Raw genomic sequence first — 19,683 nt, 5'->3', positions numbered from 1 at the left:
TCTTGGCGGCTGCCGCGAGGAAGGCGGACACGTGCTAGGGTTGCTGGGGGGGGGGGGGGGGGCCCTCACCTGGCCACGCGGCCTGTCAATTGCGGGCTGGCCTGGTCCCCGACGGGAGATCTGCGCCTCCCAGGAGGGAAGCCAAGTATTTGTCGCTCGGCCACTGCCGTCGGAGCAGTGGGTTCCAGACGCCAGCCGCCTCGACCCCACGGTCCCCTGCTCAACTTCGGGCCCGCAGATGCCTGCCCCAGTGGGCACGGGGCCTGGCACTCAGCACCCACGTCGAGGCGGCCTGGTGGGCGGCGCCCTGGCCGGGTCCGACCTCCGCGAGGGGACTTGGGCAAATCAGAGCCCCGCCCACCGTCCTGGCGGCACCGCCCACGTCTCGCCATGACCCCGCCCACCGGCCCCATGCCACACCCCTTCCTGCCGGCTGGCTCCCCCAGCCCACCCGCCCACCTCAGCCGGGAGCTGAGCCCACTGCTCCCCTCAGGCGCCCCGCCCCGCCGTCTTCCCCGCCTCTCCCGCGAGGGCGGTCTGAAAACCCGGAGCGCGGGAGTACGGCTCCGCCAGCCCAGCGACCGCACTGAGCATGCCCAGTAGCTGGGGCAGGTTTTTTTTTTTTTTTTTTTTTTTTTTGGTCGCAAGTAGGAAGATTTTTGCACTACACCGGAGAGGGGGAGCCACGGAGCCAGGCAGGCAGCCGCGCCGCCGCGTACCGCCGCTGCGCCTGCCCCAGCCCGGCCCGGCCCCGCGGCGGGCGCGATGAGCCCGAGCCCCAGCTGGCCTGCCGGGGAGTGAGCGCGGGGCGCGAGGGCGCGTTGCGCAGCTGCTCCTGCGCACAATCCCGCCGCGGTCGCCGGCCCGCACTGGCCGTGAGTGTGAGAGGCGCCTCCGGGGCACCGGCGCCGGAGCGGAGCAGGAAGCGCAGGCCACGCAGGGACCCAACTGAAACAAAGTGTCGGCCGCCAGGCGGCGGCGCCTCGCCCCAACCCTGCCCCTCCCGCCTGCCCGCAACTCCACTGCCCACCATGGCTTCCGAGGAGCTGTACGAGGTATCTCCCCTCCCCCTCCCGGACCCTCGGGCCGCCCTCGCCCGCCACCCCGCGCCGCCCCTGCCCGGCCGTGTCCACTCCGACGGCCGGCTCTGCCACCGGTGCCCACCTCGCTGCCTGCCCCCTCCCCCCGGCAGCAGTTTGCTGGACGGGAAATGTGTGCGAGGGGAGTCGGAGCCACGCGTCGGGCGTGGGGGGGCCTCCCGGGAGTTGTCAGGCTCCTGGGGGTGGGGGGTCCTGGCCGTGGGGAAGTAGCGCTTGTGCGAGTGACTTGCTCAGACTGAGCCCAAAGTTCTTGACGAGGGTGATTGGTGTGAAGCCCCCGTTACCGCTTGGTGGGATCTGTAAGGGGTGCGGGGGTGTTTTTCCTGTCCATTTAATAAAGCATTTTGGTGAGGGGTTTTGCCTCTGGCTTTGGGGGGCACGAGGAAGAGTGCAACTGTCTCTCAACTCCGCTGCTAGTCAAAGCGATGCAAAATATCGCACCGAAAATGCTAAACGTTGACCACATGCTTTAATTAGGTTAGCATTGTGGCCAGAGTCAGGAAATTTAAATTTAACGCTGATATACCATCATTCATTTGCGTCGCAGCGTTGAAAGTAAGAAAGGGCACAATCAGAACTCTTAGTTATGGGCAGTTTTGTCAGCTTCAGCTACAAGTTTTGGAGTTATCAGTTTGGATCTTTAGACATACTTTGTATACCTCGATGTAACTTCTTGACGTATTTCAAAGTAGACTTCCTGGGAGTACAGAAGCTTAGAAGACTTTCTGTTCTTCTGGATAAATGTCTACAGTTTCATATATATTTATAAATATATATTCATAAGAGACTTAAAACTTCTGGAACTCTCTGTATTCACCTTTGTGATGTGTTTAGGGACCTGAATGTGTAGGGACTTAAGTAAGCGTCTATAACAACTAGAGCCTCTTGGCCCTTGTGAACCAACCCTTAATAAGTACCAGGTGAGCCCTCTGAGGTGTCTTCTCTTGTGGGCATATAATGCCATAGAATGGAACTCTATTACCAACAGTGATAGCCTTCTAACAACTTTTTGTGGTTTTTTTTTAAAGCAAGTGTCTGCAAAAGTTTTTAGGAGGAGGCTGCCTTCTGTAGAATTAATGGTGAGGTTGTTGCCTCCCCTTAAATTGTATATGGTCAGTGTACCTTAGCTGGCACCTGAAAATGTTCCATTCTGTTCAACCACTTTATACAGTAGCAATGCCCTACTGTATTCAAGATACTATCTTGGATCATGTGGGTATGTAAAGGGAAAAAACACTCCTTGTTCTCAAGCTTCCCTTCCAGGAAAGAAAGTGTTGTATATGGGGAAATTCTAGAATTAGAGGCTAAGATGCAGAAGATCTTCCAGGTTAAGACATACAGTTGGGAAAGTACACAGTATGAGGATGTGAGGGGTTTTGGTTTCTTCATTAGATTATTCTTTAATAGTTTAGCCTTGAGTATTCACTCTTCATTTTGTGATTATAAATGCACACTTAGCTCATTCCATTAGTGTTTGGATGAAGGTGGCACCTTATACATAAGTTGTATCTTATGTGTATAAAAACGATCCTGAAAACAATGCATTTACCACTAGTGTATAAGGAATTACATTTAATTTTTTCTTTGCTGCTTCTGTATATCTTCTACTCACTACTTTCCTGGCAGAATTCATTTATAAGTAATATTTGTACAGTTTCTGTTCATTCAGCATGTTTATTGAATGCCTGTCATGAAGGTTTCATAGGAACAAGGGTATGAGAATGGTTTATACCCTCAAAAAAATCTATTGGGGAAGAAGTAAGTGCATTGCAAAGGAATGATACACCTGTACAATTGAATTTTTGATTCTGGGTTTTGTTTTAGTTTTGAAAAAGTTATAGGAGTATAGTTGAGGTGAAAGTAAATAATATGGTGGGCAGTGTCTTTTCATGGTGCATTTTGTAAGTTTTTCTTTACTTGTAGGCAACACTGACCATATTACGATTGAAAGTTGATATTTGAAAGTTCAGCATAGTGGTTGAGAGCCTGGATTTGGAGTCAGAACATAGTTACTGAATCCCAACCCTATCACCTTGGGTAAATTAACCTTGAAGGTTTAGTTTCCTCATCTGTAAAATCAGAATCCATGTTTATCTCCCAGAGCTGTGAAGTTTAAATGAAAAAAAACATGTAAAGCATGCCCCACAATTCCCATAGGAAATACTCAGTAAGTGATGGTTATTATTTTAACTGATCTAACATGCATCCCTGAGGCCTGGTTTTTGTTTTCTAAAGATAGGATTGTATATTTTTAAATCAAGGCAGTATTATTTGTGAGGCAGAACTGATATGCAGTTGTAAACGCACACTACAGGCTGACAAGCTGTTTGACAAGGCTGGGGAGAGCACAAGGTACTTTAGTATCCAGTCATGGGACATTAGTTGTCTAGTTTTGTCCAATTTTGCCTAAATCGAAGTAGAAGTTTCACATTTGGCCTCAGACTCCACCATTCTAGAGGAATATCTTGAAACAAAAGAGGAAGTTCAGTCTTGCTTTTTGAGGTAATGTGGTATATGGTAAGAGCAGAGATCTGCAGTAGCTATGTGAACTTGGACAAGTTAGTTACCTGGTTGCTAAGCCGTTGTTTTCTCACCTAAAAAGAAGTGAGATCTCCAACGCTTAGAATGGTGCTTGGTATATGGTAATAGATCCTTAGTAAAGGTTATTGTAATTTAATGGTAATTGTAATTATGCTTTGTGAATAAAAAATAAGGGATCAGGACCTAGACAAGATAGGGTGGAACATCAGCCATCAGCCTTCCAAAATTGGAAGAGCTACTGTTAGTTGAAAGATACAGTAAATTTACTCCCTGTATCACCAGCAGCTAGGATTAGGGAAGGTAGAGTTTTGACTGACTCATGTTAAGAACTTAAGTAGCTTTCACAAAAAGACAAGCATCCTTAAGTTCAGGAGTCCACAAACTTTATGTAAAGGCCCTGGTAGTTAATGTTTTAAATCTTGCAGGCCAGGAAGTCTTTGTTTTAACTACTCAGCTCAGCAACTAGAAACAATACCTAAATGGATGAGCACTGTGTTCCAATAAAACTTAATGGACAGTAAAATTCGAATTTCATGTAATTTTTACATGGCATGAAATACTCTTTTTTAAAAAATAATTTAAAAATGTAAAAAACATTCTAAGTTCATGGGTTCTACAAAAACAGGCAATGGACTAGATTTGGCCTCCATGTCTTAGTCTGACTTCTGCTTTAGATGATCTGACCTGGAGCTCAGGTTTACTCTGGGGTTGGGACATATGGAGGGTGAGGTGTGGAGTATATAAAGACTTTCTGCTCCAATCCCAGCCCTAGATTTAGAGTCAGAAGTTCTGAGTTCCACTCTTTCCTTCAATATGTGGACCAAATAAGGAATTGACGCTTTATAACATGAAGAGGCATTCTCTTTATTATGTATCTTAATTCCTTTTTCTCAATGATTGTGGCGTTTCCCTTGAGAACTACTATAGTAGCTAATTTAATTTCAGGACAATCTCAGTGATCTAGTCTTGGCCTTTTGAGAAAACATTTATCCAACACATGAATATTTCAGTCAATCAAAAATGGAAGTAAGCTTTTAAGAATGAAATTATATCTGCCTTTTTAAAAAATTGTCTTAAAGCTGAATAGTGAGGAAACATAATCAGGATTTGGGGGAAAGAGAAGTCTTTTGAACCTCCTAAGTTTGGGATAAGATTGCTCTTTTTATATACATTGACCAAAAGCACAATTATAAATAAAATCTGCACGTGTAGTTCAAATGCAAGTCACAGAGATCAGGAGACCTATGATGTTGGTTAAGATAAACCATCATCTGTTGTGTGTGGTGTAAGCTAGCTCTTAAAAGATTGAGACCACCAAAATTAAAAAAGGAAGAGAGTTATTTGACTTCTGAAATTGATTGAGGGGCAGTAAAGTCAAATGTGTGTGTATTTTGAAAATTAACACACTATCTTAGCCCAGCCAGTCTAGCTCAGTGGTTGAGTGTTGTCCTATGAATCAGGCAGTCACAATTTGATTCCTGATAGAAGGACATGCCCCAGTGGAGGCTCAGTCCTCAGTGGAGGCCATGCAGGAAGCAGCCGATGAATGGTTCTCTCTCATCATTGATATTTCTATCTCTCTCTCCCATTCCCTTCCTCTCTGATATATATGTATCTATAATAATAAGAGCATAATATGCTAATTAGACCAGATGTCCTTCCGTCCTTCCTGATGAAGCCGGGGCTGCGAGGGAAGCCTGGGTCCTGGGTGCCTGCTGGTGGCCTGAGGGAAGTCCGGGTCCGGGATGCCTGAGGGAAGCTGGTGCTGGCAGCTGGGGGAAGGAAGGCCTACTTTTGCATGAATTTTGTGCGTTAGGCCTCCAGTATATATATATAAAAGAAAGAAAATTAACACACTATCTTAAATGTGAACTATTGAGAATATTTATTCATTTGCCTAAGCACATCTCCTGTGCTTTTCCTTTGAATTTGCTTTCAATTCTTGTATTCTAGAATAAGTCTTTTTCTGTTCTTGCTGTGAATATCTAAGAATCATTGAATTTTTCCTTATGCTCTATAATGATTTTAACCACTGAATATATTTCCATGGTATATAGGAAATACTTTATTTGCAACATTTTGATTTACAGTTTTGAATATCAGTGGGGCACAAAACCAATATGAGTTAAATTTTAGTGAATAAGGAGTAATAGTGTTATATAGTGTGTGTTTGTAGTGTCGTCTGGGGTACTTTTAAAATACAGATTCTTTGGGTCAGACCATGAGATAGTAGTGTTCAGTGTTTGAGGTGGAGACAGGAATCTATTCCATGCAGACAATATTTGTTTAGCTTCTTTCTGGAATGCAGGTAGATTTAGGAGCTTCTGGATTGCAATGGTCTGTATTTCTGACACAGACTACAAGTTGAGGTTGGGAGGTGTTGGGATCTGCCTTTGCAGAAGAGGCGCTTTAGGTGCACCAGACTAATACTTTTTGTAGGTCCTTTAATCATTGCCGATTATTAATTGAGTCATTCCAGGAAGGGAGTATTAAAAACACTAGGTAGCCTTGCCTGCTGTGGCTCGGTTGGAGCGTAATCTTGTAATACCAGAAAATGGTGCGTTCAATTCCGGTCAGGGCACATATCCAGGTTGCGGGTTTGATTCTCCAGTTGGGGTGTGTGCGGGAGGCAACCAGTGAAGTTTTTCTCTTACATGGATGTTTCTTTCTCTCTCCCTTCCTTTTTCTAAACAAATCAATGAAATAAAACACTAGGTAGTTAACTTGAAATTTCTGTTTTCTGTCTTCATTGTGTATGGCATACTTGCCCACCAGATTGTAAGATTGGTGTTTACAATCTTTAAAACTAGGAATTTATTTCTAGCCATTATTTTCCACAGTTCAGATATTGCAATCATTGCGTAATTGTTGAATTACATTTTAATGAAAGCCTAATTATAGGAATGACTCCATTCTTGATTCCTTACCTCCAGGTTCCTCCTTTCTGAAACATTATGCCCTGTGCTGTTCCTTTTACATTTCATATGAGGTTTTAACTCTAGGATAGGGAGAACTTCTAACTTTACTGTTTCCCACATAAACTTAACTCTCTTCAGCTTTCTAAGCTGGCCAAGGCCTTGGGGATTCTTTTTCTCTGGCAAGTCTGGGAAAGGTCTTTTGTGTTTCTTTGAAAATTTGTACAAGTACATATGAGCATTTTTTTCTGGGAGAGAGGACTAACAGTTTTCAAAGGAATCTGTGACCCCAAACAAATATTAGAATTGGAATTGTTTGTGACACCTCTGAGCTAGACCTTGACTTTTTTTTTGCCAAACTCAACTCTGCTCCAGCCAGATCCTACAGTAAAACCATATTAAAACCTCACTGATTTTGGTTTGGAAGTTGTATGCTATTTCCAATCTTTAAGCGGCTATTCTTGAAGTTGTACATACATAATGTCTAAAGTTAGTTATTATTTGAGCTCCACTTCTGACAATAAAAGGACCTTAAAATCCTTTAACTCTGATCCACCATAAACTTACTAGTACATGCTATTACCTTCCAATGTTTATTATTGCCCATGAATAAAAAACACCTCATGAGATAGAATATTATTATTCCATGCAGACAATATTTGTTTAGCTTTACCTATATCTTTACCAATTTGTTTGAGCATTAGTCATATTACAGAACTTTTCTGCTGGGATAATTTTTTCCTCCTTTCTCAAGTATATCCTTTTAGAGTTTTCTTTAGTGAGGGTTATGACTGGAAAAGTAGCTAGTTTTTGTTTTGTTTTTTTAATCATCTGGAAATATATTTTGCCCTTAGTTTTGAAAAATAGAATTGATTCCAAATAAAACCAGTTAATTGGTTATTTCTTATAGCATTTTGAAGATATTATTCGATTGTCTTCTGGCTTCCCCAGTATTCTTGAGGAGGTTATTGTCAGTTTAGATTAGTTAATTTGCCAGAGATCTGTCTTCTTTCTCTGGTTGCTTTTGAGATTCTCACTTTGGCTTTGGTGTTCTCGAGTTTTACATTTGTGGACATTGTATCCCCCCCCCCTCCCCTTTAAGCTAAATGTATTGGCGTGACATTAGTTAATATGATCACATAGGTTTCAGGTGTGGGCATTGTGATTTTATTAATGAGTTTGGTATATCTTGTTTCTTTAGTGGATTTGTGCCTGATTAGTGCTGAGAAATTATTGGCCATTTAATCATATACTGTTGCTCTTTAATGGACTTCTGGAAATTCCAAGTTGTCATTTATTAGATCTTCTTATTCTATCCTCTGTTTCTTGCCCTCTCATTTCCATCTCCTTGTTTTTGTTTTGTTTGCATTCTGGGTCTTTCCTTGGACCTAACTTCTGATTTACTAATGAGCTGTGTCTAATCTTCTGTTTAGCTTACCCGTTGAATTTTTAATTTCAGCAAATATATTTTTACTTCTAAATATTCTACCCCATGCATCCCCCCCCCCCATCCCAATCTATGGATTGCTTTCTTTGTCTTTGGTGTTTGTCTGCTTTTGTGGTTGTGTTGGGGAGTTACTGGGGCACTTGGATATTTTCCTTGCTTCTTGAAGCCCACTAAAGTATTAAGAATTATATTCTATTGAAGATCTACTTATTTTGTAGTAAGAGTACCCTTTGGAACATGTTTGCTTTTTTTTTTTTTTTTTACCAGAATCCATAGCAACCTTATTGATTTGGAATCTGGTACCATGAACCATAGGGATTGAAGGTTTGAGCCAACACTTGAGATTTACCTAAAGATGTTAAAAATGAAAATAAAGTATAAACTAGATTTCAAGGGAACTGCTTATGGAAATGGATATAATAGTTAAAAAAACTAATGCTTCTGAGGCAAAATGTCCAACATCTTTGTTCTGCCTATTTTGGTATAAGGATTGTGAGTATGCCAAACACAAGTTTATATTATACTAGAGGCCCGGTGCTTGAAATTTGTGCATGGGTGCAGTCCCTGAATAATGATTGAAGCACGAGCATCTGGCGTGGAAGGGCAGGTCCTAGCTGACCTCTGAGCCCTGGGCAGCACCTGGGCCCCCGGGCCCCCACATGCCCCCCTCCACCTGAGTCATGGCGCCTGAGGCCTCACACAGAGATGTGATAAGCGTGGCCGGACACTGAGGGCCGGGGCACAGTGTGGGCCTCCAGGCTGCCCAGCAGTGCCACATGGAAGCTGAGCGGGCAGCACATTCTCTCCTGGCCGGCTTCACAGACCGGCTCTTGTGCGAACCCATGGGGAGCCCAACTAGCCCCTGCGGTCCCAGTGGTTGTGGCCCGGCTCACCCGGAAGAGGCCGTGCGGGTGTGGGGTGGCGCCGGGCACCTGAGTGTGGGGGCTTCCCTGGCGTGCAAGCCCTGGCGTCCCGAGGGAGGGTAGCAGGGGGAGTGAGAGTGAGCTCGGCGGACACCCTGCATTCTCACCGCACCTCTGTCCCCATCACCCCACCCCCAGGTAACCAGCCAGAGGTCGCAGCTCCCCGCCCAGGCGTCACGGGAGGTTGGTCCTCACCACCCACCCCCAGTTCCCTGTCCCAGCCTGGGGCTCGGCCCTGATAGGGTGATCAGGGCCTGCGGGTGGTGGTGGCCATCTGAGGGATGATTGATTGGGGCCAGGTCTCCTGCCCGGCTCCCTCAGTGCCTGAGAGCTGTGCGGCAGCCCCACTCACCGCTGCTGCCATTGCTCGCCGTCTGCAGGGTGATTGGCGGGGTGATCAGGCTCCCGCTTGTACCTACCTTGGCCTGGCACCGCCTGCTCACCTGCTCTACCACCCTGCCGTGGGCCCACTCTCGTTGGGGGCTGGCAGCGCCTCCACTGCCAGGGCCGCATCACTGACACCCGCCATGTTCCGTGCCGCCCCCTGGTGGTCAGTGTACGTCATAGTGAGCGGTTGAACTCCCAGTCGAACTCTGTTGAACAATTTGCATATTAGGCTTTTATTATAAAGGGTTATTATTTATTAAATATTTTATTATTTTCAATATGAACAACTGTAAGCCTACTTATGCCATACCTTGTATGAGCACATCTTCAGTTGGTCAGAGCTAGTGAAGCCATAGTTACTAGATTACTTTGTCCACATCTATGCAGCCCCTTTGCATTACTATTTTTCCAGTAAGTGGTGGATCCCCCAACTACTTGTCAGCCTCAGTGTCAATCCTCATTCAGGACCTTATTTGAGTTCGCTGCTAGCAGGAATCCTCCCCTTCAAATTTTGTGTGACTAATTTACTTTTTGTTTTGTACTATTATTAATGTGCACTGCTTATGCATTACTTTCTGTAGGTATTAAACAATATCATGTTTTCTTCTGGAATGGTTGGCTGCATGTCTGTTTTTTGGTTTATCACAGTGCTTATCTGAGGACATGAATGTGGTGAGCAGTCAATATCCTGACTTTTAGCTGAGATACAATTATAGTGACTGGAGTTATAGCATTTGGAATTATACCATATATGTGAGAACTGTGTACTTAGCTCTCGTGTTTGACAAAACCCTACATGATGTCTTGGAGGAAATTATTTCTAAATTTGATACAAATAATTTGGAGGAAAACTGTGTTCCTAGAAAGAGTATTTGAAATGTTGGTAACAGTATTTATGTTTAGCTATTGGTGAAAAGTGTGGGTGGATGTCTAACAGTAATATTCTCTAGTTGGAGAAGTTAGCCACAATATATTTAGGAAATGTCTTTATTTTTGCCTTATTTCCATTTATAATGGGCTCTGCCATGTGAAGTTTTCAAGAGGTTGGTAGTTCCCTAGCATTTGTTGATGAAGTCCAACAATGTTCATTGTACATAATGAATATCTTTGGTTAAAATGTACCAATTTTTCATCAATATTTTACTGCTTAGGATTTCAGGGCATGACAGAGTTGGATACACTAGCATTTCTTATGTTAGCATGTAACCAATCTGGAAGCCTCAGTTATTTAGAATATGCGAGAACAAAGACCAAAAAAAGAAAAAGCCTTGTTCTGTACACTTGGAACGATTCTGGGTCTCTTTTGAAGACTGTTTATCTTTATTATATAGGCATGATATGCTTGGATTTAACTGGCTTCCTTAGCGTGTTAGAAACAGATATTTGGTAAAGGAAGGGAGTTGCTAAAGGCAGGTGAGTAGACAGTAACTTTGCTTTTGAGATGAGCTGTAGAGGGGATCTGGTAATTGTACCTCTGGGTCATGGATTACAGGAACTCCTGAGCCTCATAGAGCATCTGAGGAGCATGTTTACAAAAAGAAAAGATCATGTTGGAAAGAGCTATCAAAAATGGTTTTCAAAAAGTTTTGGCATGTGACAAAATTAAATTTATTTTTATGATACTGCTTTCCAAAGTTTCCACCTAAGTGTTTTTAACAGCAGAAGAAAGAGAGCAAGTGTCCTAATTAGGAAATAGAGATGGGAAGGGGGATTGTAAGTGTGGCTTGCTTTTGAATTCTCATGTTATCTAAAGCCTTTGTGAATATTTGTTCATTTGCTATTGAATGTTTTTAAGGTACTTACCAGCTAACTCTTCTCCATAAATTTTTGGGGATCAGGTTGATGCTTTAGGACAGTGGTTGGCAAACCGCGGCTCGCGAGCCACATGCAGCTCGTGAGCCGCGGTTTGCCGCTCTGTTGACTAATGAGTTTGCCAACCACTGCTTTAGGAAGATGAGCCATGAGTTAGTGTCTTCGTACAGCCCTTCATCTCCTGCTATATATGTGTACCCTGATTTAAGAACAGGGACTTACTGTGTTATCTTCCATAATGATGCTAGGTAAGGGAAATATTAACTGATATTGGTGATATGTAAATGAGAATACGTGAATTGAGTAATAAGACATTTTTTAAAATATATTTTTGCTTTCAGAGAGGAAGGGAGAGATAGAGATAGAAACATCAATGATGAGTGAGAATTATTGATTGGCTGCTCCTGCACACCCCGCACTGGGAATCCAGCCCTCATTCAGGACATGTGTCCTGACCAGGAATCGAACTGTGACCTCCTGGTTCATAGGTCGATGCTCAACCACTGAGCCACACCCAGCTGGGCTCAAAAATTTTTTTTTTATTAAACCTGTTTCAGTAATTGTCTTTAACCATTCAACTTAAAAGATACTTATTTTCTATCTAAAGTCATCTTACTGCTGAAAGTTCAAGGGAAAGTGTACTAGATGTTTCTATCTCAAGTCTGATTCTCTACTTAAAAGAGCAATTGTGCACTTCCTTGGAGTCAGTCATGGGAGCAATTGTAGGTTCCCTGTTGGCTTGGGGGCCTGTCTGCTTCATAACTCCTTCCTGCCCATGGGCTAGGCCAGTGGTCAGCAAACTCATTAGTCAACAGAGCGGCAAACCGCGGCTCGCGAGCCGCATGTGGCTCGCGAACCACGGTTTGCCGACCACTGGGCTAGGCCAAAGCCCTCTTAGAAAACTTCCTGTTTTTCAGGGCATCTTCATCCTTCAGCTCCTCTCTCCCTGCTGAATTTGCTCATCTAGATGTCCAAGTCTGATACCTCCAACTTCACTTTAATCCCTCTGCCACGTCCCTTTGAGTCGAATCTTCATTTATACTGTTTTTTGACGCTTGACCTAGATTTGGTACTTGCTTATTGTCTTGTTCCAAGCCTCTGGTCTGGGAGGTAGGGGTCTGACTGCCCACTTTTGCTTACCTTGCTTTTTTTCTAGACAATACAGAGGAAATCCTCTATTGTCCTACTAGGTTAATACGGATTTTTTGCAATAGATGGAATTACACATATGTTTATATATATGCAATTTGATATGTATGCTATTTTGTTGTATTGACATCAAGCTTCAAAACTTCATATGTCAAATTTGCTGAAGGTGTTAACATCATAGATATTTTTTACACTTAAAAATGTCGAATTTTGTGCCAAAAAAAAACATTTGCGGGAAGTTATAATTCATTACTTTATTTTGAAGAAAAGTGCTGCTGAATATTTCAGGAAGCTTATGGTGAACATGCTCCATCTCAAGATACTTGTGAACGCTGGTTTAAACACTTTAAAAGTGATGATTTTGATGTGAAAGACAAAGAACGTCCAAGTCAACTGAAAAAGTTTTAAGACCAACAATTATAAGCATTATTGAATGAAGATGCATGTCAAACTTGAAAACAACTTGCAGAAAGATTAAACATTGCTCAGCAAACAATTTCTGATCATTTACAAGAAATGGGAAAGATTTTAAAGGAAGGAAAATGGGTGCCACATTAACTGAACGAAAGACAAGTGGAAAACCGAAAAGTCATCAGTAAAATGTTGCTTCAATGGCACGAAAGAAAGTCTTTTTTGAATTGAATTGTGACTGGTGATGAAAAGTAGATTTATTTTGAGAATCCCACATGCACAAAATCATGGGTTGATCCAGGTCAACCATCAACACCGACTGCAAGGCCAAATCGCTTCAGAAAGAAGACAATTCTCTGCGTTTGGTGGGATCAGGAAGATGTGGTGTGTTATAAGCTTCTAAAACTAGGTGAAACCATTAATACTGATCACTACCAACAATAAATAAGCAATTTGAACCATGCTTTGATTGTGAAACTACCAGAATGTTCCAGAAGACACGCAAAGTAATTTTGCTTCATGATGACACACCATCACACACTTCAAAACCAGTTAAAGACTCGTTAAAAGATCTTTCCTGGGAAGTATTAACCCACCCGCCGTATTCACCAGACCGTGCTCCTTCAGATTGCCACTTGTTCAGATTGATGGCACACGCACTTTCTGAGCAGCACTTCAAAACATACGAAGAAGTGGAAAATTGCCGAAACCGGTTTGGCTCAGTGGATAGAGCGTCGGCCTGCGGACTGAAGGGTTCCGGGTTCGATTCTGGTCAAGGGCATGTACCTTGGTTGCGGGCACATCCCCAGTGGGAGGTGTGCAGGATGCAGCTGATCGATGTTTCTTTCTCATCGATGTTTCTAGCTTTCTATCCCTCTCCCTTCCTCTCTGTAAAATACCAATAAAATATATTAAAAAAAGAAAAAAAAAGAAAAAAAAGAAGTGGAAAATTGGGTCTCTGAATGATTTGCCTCAAAACAAGAAAAGTTCTATTGGGAGGGTATCCACAAATTACCTGAAAGATGGGGAAATGTGTAGCTAGCAATGGATATTATTTTGAATAAAGCACTTTTGATGTTTCTCTTGAAATTAACATGTTTCCTTTGATTACAAAATACACATTATTAACCGGTACACATAGTATACTTTAGATACCTGAGATGGAGTTTAGCCAACTCTCCATTGGCACAAGTTGTCCCCCAGCCTTAGTCCTCTAACTTCCCTCTTATATATACACTAGAAGCCCGGTGCACGAAATTCGTGTGGGGGTGGGGTGTCCCTCAGCCCAGCCTGCCCCCTCTCCAATCTAGGATCCTTTGAGGGATGTCCGACTGCCCATTTAGGCCTACACGGGCAGTCAGACATCCCTCTCACAATCCAGGACTGTTGGCTCCCAACCGCTCGCCTGCCTGATTGCCCCTAACTGCTTCTGCCTGCCAGCCTGATCACCCCCTAACCACTCCCCTGCCAGCCTGATCAATGTCTAACTGCTCCCCTGCCGGCCTGATTGCCCCTAACTGCCCTCCCCTGCCAGCCTGGTCACCCCTAACTGCCCTGCCCTGCTGGCCTGGTCACCCCTAACTGTCCTCGCCTGCAGGCCTGGTCGCCCCAACTGCCCAGGACCACTGGCTCCTGCAATCCAGGACCACTGGCTCCTAACCACTCACCTGCCTGTCTGCCTACCTGCCTAATGCCCCTAACGGCCCTCCCCTGCAGGCCTGGTCCCCCCCAACAGCCCTCCCCTACAGGCCTGGTCCCCACCCAACTGCCCTCCCCTGCTGACCGGGTTGCCCCTAACTTCCCTCCCTTGCCGGCCCAGTTACCCCTAACTGCCCTCCCCTGCTGGCCTGATCACCCCTAGCCGCCTCTGCCTCGGCCCCCACTACCGTGGCTTTGTCTGGAAGAAAGTTGGACGGTAGGAAGATGTCTGGTCTCCCGGTCTAATTAGCATATTACCCTTTTATTAGTATAGACTAGAGGCCCGGTGCACAAAATTCTTGCATGGTGTGGGGGGGGGGGGTCCCTCAGCCCGGCCTGCACCCTCTCCAATCCGGAACTCCTCGGGGGATGTATGACTGCCGGTTTAGGCCCGATCCCGCGGGCCTAAACCAGCAGTCAGACATCTGGGCCTAAACCGGCAGTCAGACATCTCCTGCAATCCAGGACCATTGGCTCCTAACCACTCACCTGCCTGTCTGCCTACCTGCCTAATGCCCCTAACGGCCCTCCCCTGCTGGCCTGGTCACCCCCAATGTGCATACGGCTGGGGTCCCTCAGCCCAGCCTGTGCCCTCTCACAGTTTGGGAGCCCTCAGGGGATGTCCTTGGGGGAGCGGGCCTAAGCCAGCAGTCAGACATACTTAGCTCTGCTACGGAGGCAGGAGAGACTCCCACCACTGCTGCTGCACTTGCCAGTAGTGAGCCCAGTTCAGGGCTTCTGGCTGAGTGGCACTCTCCCTGGGGGAGCGCACTGACCACCAGGTGGCAGCTCCTGCATTGATCACACAGGTGATCAGTGTGCGTCATAGTGACTGGTTGTTCCACCGTTTGGTCAATTTGCATATTAGCCCTTTATTATATAGGATGGGAGTGGCTGACAGAGGTCAGAGGGGAGGGGGATGGACATAGACAAAAGTGTGGTGATGGCCAGGTGGGGGGTTGGGTGGAGGAAGGTAAAGGGGGTGAAATGAGAGGCATCTATAATAGTGTCAACAATAGAATAAAAGCAACAATGATATATCATTACACTACACACCTATTGGGGGAAAAAAGACATTATGAACTATGTATTTACTACTTTGATAACATCAAAAAATTTAAAAAAGAATTTTGTCCAGAAAGGAGTGTTGTTGAAATGTATTTTTATTTTTATTTTTATGGTAAAGCTAAGGAAGCTTCAGAGCCCCTGTGAGGGCTGGATTTGTTCTCGGGAAAAAGCAAGCAAGTTGCAACCAGCAGCATTTTGGGTAACCTGCCTGAAATGATTTAACAGAGAAAGGGACAGATTCCCGAAGCCTACAGTTGTGGGAACCCCTTTCACGTCCCGCGTGGTTCAGCGTTCCTGTTCAGGGTTCGGGTTCTGGAGAAGGCCGCACACAAATGAAAAGAGACTTGGAAAAGTATTAATTTTGGAATATTGGGGGCCAGGCGGGAGCCCAACTCTAGTGGAAGGACTACCACCTGCTCTGGCCTTGCAATCCCTTTTATTGAGACTATGGGATACGCCCATAACCTTTAGGCAGGAAATTCCAATAACAGAAATTTACATGAAACAGAGGTGAAGGCTGCTTCAGCTAACAATGTTTCAACTAAACAGTGATCAAAACAATTAAGGTTGTTGACCAGCCTTCCCAGTTTCCTGGCCACATCTTTCTATTAGTGGTAGAATGATTGGTTTCCGGCATACAGTTGTAATTTATTTTCTTATTCTAAATAAAGTCATTTTTGAACCTTATTACAGCTCCCCCCCGCCCCCCCGAAATTAGTCCTTCAGGTTCCGTAAACGTTAGGCCTCACAAAACCTGTGTTAGTTTCTGAGGGTTGGGGTCCCCAAAGGAGTTCGGATTCATTCATTATATTTATTTGCTCCTTTTAATTCTTGTTCTAGAGGGAGAGTGAGGACAGTTTTTTACTCAGTAATTTTTATAATAAGAATTGTATTGGAATCTGCTCCGTCTTTGGCTATTTACAGGTTTACCTTACTGGGAACTCAGAGACTTTAAGCCCTTTGAAGATAGGGACAGAGCTGTATTGTGTTTCTATAATACAGGCACAAAGTTAATACAACTTTTATAAATATTTGTTGAAGAAACAGATAAATTTCAGTGCTATGAGGCATTACTTTTCCTTCTGCTCCATCTCTTTATTGAGACTTGTGCAAAGCATAAGGCTGAGGGCATGAGCAGGTAGAGTGGAGTAAAGTTGCTTTTTCCAAACCCTAGATACCATACTTTGATTTTACGTAGTAGATGCATTTCTGAATGACATTTTGAATTGGGTATATTAGATTTTGCTAATATCAATTCCCTTTACTCACAGAGATTATTTTTAATGATGTTTAAACATTTCGTACTATGAAGTGCAAAATATTTTGCTTATTTCAAGAACCTTTGTTCATTCTTTCTGTAGTAAAGTGAATTATCAACATGGTAAGTCTATTTGGGGGGTCTGCTTAAAATGGGGCACACCAGTTCTAAATTCGGTTCTAACAATGACTAATTCGCACACCACGTGTGGAGTTAGATGGCTCTTGGACATAACCATTTTTTTTGGCCCCTTTGCTCTCACAGCACCTGCTTCAACCAGAGGCAGTGTCTTGACCCTCCATGACCTCTTTGTCATGGTGACCGCAGGGCGTCTACTGCCTACGGCCTTGGCAGTCAGCCGGGCGTTGACATTCCCAAAATGGCGGCAGCACCCACGAATGCGCTTCAGGGGCGGGGTCCCGCCGGCAGAGGTGAAGCAGCGAGGCGCACAGGCAGAGCTTTCCGGCAGGCCGGCTGAACCCGACAAAGTTGCACCAACAGCTTCCCTCCTCCTCTCCTCTCCTCCCGTGCTGGCGGGCTGATGGCTGAGGGGAGCTGCAGCCACTGGCGTGGCCGGGTGTGGGCTCGTGAGGGTGGGGAGCCTGAGGCATTGGTCCCGGCTGGGCGGGTGGGCACTTCTTCCCAGGGTTTCGGAGGGTGTTGGGGGCTGGAAAGGAGAGAGGCTGCTCTCTTCCCCCACTGCTGGGTGGGACGTTGTGAAGGAGGATCGAGCTGCTGCTAAGAGCCACCTGCCCCGCTGCTGGGAGCCTTGAGCAGTCCACCGGGAGCCAGGAGCTGCCCGGCGCTGCCCCGCCGCCAGGAGCCACGAATAACCCAACTTTTCGCAGCAGTACCTCCAGTTAGCACTGAGGACATTGGGCAAGCTGGAGGAGGAACACATGGTGATCGTTCTAGTGAGGGACACTGCCTAGCCTGGACTGCTTTTCCAGCTCCACATTTGTCTCACAAAAACAGTTATTTTAAAATCTGATCCGCTGCCTCAGTCCTACCCCCTTGGTTTGAATTTTCTGCACTGGGAGCTGCGAGCCACCCTGTACCGCCCTGCTCCTGCCGCTGGGAGCCACTGGTCATGGGTTGGGGGGGAGGCGGGGCGGGGTAGGGACCAAGAGGTGCTCAATGCACCTCATGGTGACCAGTCGTCTGTCTGGTCATTGCGGTCGTTAGGGACACTGGCCTTTTATAATGTAGATAGATGAGTTTCTGAGCTTAAAAAGAGGTAAATAGTTATTTTGTTATTTTTAAAGATAGAGGGGTGTGTGTGTGATCTAGAAAATGATTTGTAGTGCTCTTCTTTTGGATATACATTTGAGTGAAATTTCCTCTAGAATTATTTTATATACCATCATCAGTCGGTACCACTAGCTTCAGCTCATAAGTGAATTTTTGAGAATGTCTTGATTAAATTGGTAGATGCCTATCTGAAAGTGAAAGTGTATTCCTAGGGGAAACAATTCTTTCTAAGTAGCTCCTGTTTGGGACTGCTTAAAAATGATGAGGTTGCAATGATTTTGTAGAATTAGATGGAAATGAGATGTGTATAAAGTGTTAAGACCAGACACATTCTGCTTACCCAGCAATCTGATCAAAATCAACAGAAAAAAGATTGTGGAGCTTTACAGCAATGCCTCACTCCCATGTTTGTCAAGAAGAAGCCTGGGAGAGAAAAAGACCAAAATCATGTGGGGAGTGGGGGAAGGATTGGCCAAAAATTCAAGTTATCTTGTAGGTATAATCCACTAAATGGAAAATGGAAACCTTAGGTTCTTGTCTTGGCTGAATTCTAGTGCAGTAGAGGGACCTGCCTTGGAGTTTGGGGAACTGTTTTAAAAGCTTTTTCTGTAGTGGAACAGGTCTCTCCTTAAAGAAGAGTGCTTCTCTTAGAGTTCGAGAAGCAAACATTGGAGCAAGTAAAGACATCAGTGTGACCTACTTCATGAAGGTGGGTCAGAACTCTTGTTTTTCCTCTGTGTAGGCAAGATTGGAGTGCCATGCTGTATTCCTGAATTCCTGACTTTGCTGGGTGATTGGGATGGGAGCTAAAAAGTAAGATGGGGAAATTCCCACCCTTCCTGTGCTTTACCAGCAATTCCCACCACTCAAAAGTATGACCTGAGTTTCTTTGGAATTATCTGCTGGCCTAACAGGGAGTGCCGCCTGTTAGGACCACTGCTGACTTTATCTACTCTGCTGCCTTGGGAGGAGGGATGTCTGCAATGTCCTACATTAAATGGGTTGGAACTTCCTTCTGCAGATGATATGAGGTCAAGTCGAGCCCTTATGTTCTCTGAAGTTCCATGGGGGCTGAGCAGAAGTGAAGGCATGCTTCTCACTTTTGTTTTAGGAATAGCAAAGCAGTTGGTACTGCTTCTTCAGAAGCTCTTTTGGTTTTTAGTTGTGCTTCTATCCCAGGAAGGGCAAAGAGAAATCCAGGGGTCAAGACCTGGCAGTGCTCACAGTCAGCGCACCCACCAGGCTTTATTGCTGGGCCAGATACATTTCTGGTTCCTCAGTCCTGGCAAGCCTCCCGGTTCCAAGCATCTCTCTCAATCCCAGTGGGCAGGAACTCTATGATTCAAACCAGTGCAGCTACTGCCTAAGTAGAAAGAATGGCTTAAGAGTCATGTGCAGCAGTTTATTAGTTTTTGAAGGGAGGTATATATCAGAAGCTCCTGTCACTGAAAATTGTTGTAGAATCAATTATTGTCAAATTCCTTTTGTTTTCTCCAGCTTTCTTAATTTCTGGCCTTTTCTAAATCTGGGTCAAGGGAAATGAAGTTAAGTGGGTTGATGTCTTTTCCACCTACTTGCTTTCTCTGTCATTCTTAACAGCTCACCCCCTGTTTTATTTATTTTTTATTTTTTTTAAAAAAATATATTTTATTTGATTTTTTACAGAGAGGAAGGGAGAGGGATAAAGAGTTAGAAACATTGATGAGAGAGAAGCATCGATCAG

At 44.7% G+C, this 19,683-nt stretch overlaps 1 protein-coding gene across 3 annotated transcripts in view; it reads left to right on the top strand.

Moving 5' to 3' along the window:
- The first annotated feature begins 645 nt into the window (after window positions 1–645).
- The window catches only part of CDYL (chromodomain Y like), a 218,428-nt gene continuing 199,390 nt past the window's right edge, over window positions 646–19,683 (top strand). The window contains exon 1 of one of the 3 annotated variants that reach the window (XM_080657444.1): window positions 646–1,055. In XM_080657444.1, the coding sequence (XP_080513570.1) occupies window positions 1,032–1,055 (24 nt within the window). In that variant the 5' untranslated portion in view covers window positions 646–1,031. The remainder of the gene's footprint in view (window positions 1,056–19,683) is intronic. The other 2 variants (XM_080657446.1, XM_080657445.1) reach the window with 2 other exon arrangements.

This window comes from Plecotus auritus (assembly GCF_963455305.1).
Source record: "Plecotus auritus genome assembly, chromosome: 2".
Classification (NCBI taxonomy): Eukaryota; Metazoa; Chordata; class Mammalia; order Chiroptera; family Vespertilionidae; genus Plecotus; species Plecotus auritus.
Note: the sequence above shows the minus strand (reverse complement) of the source record. Positions and strands in the feature narration are given on the sequence as shown.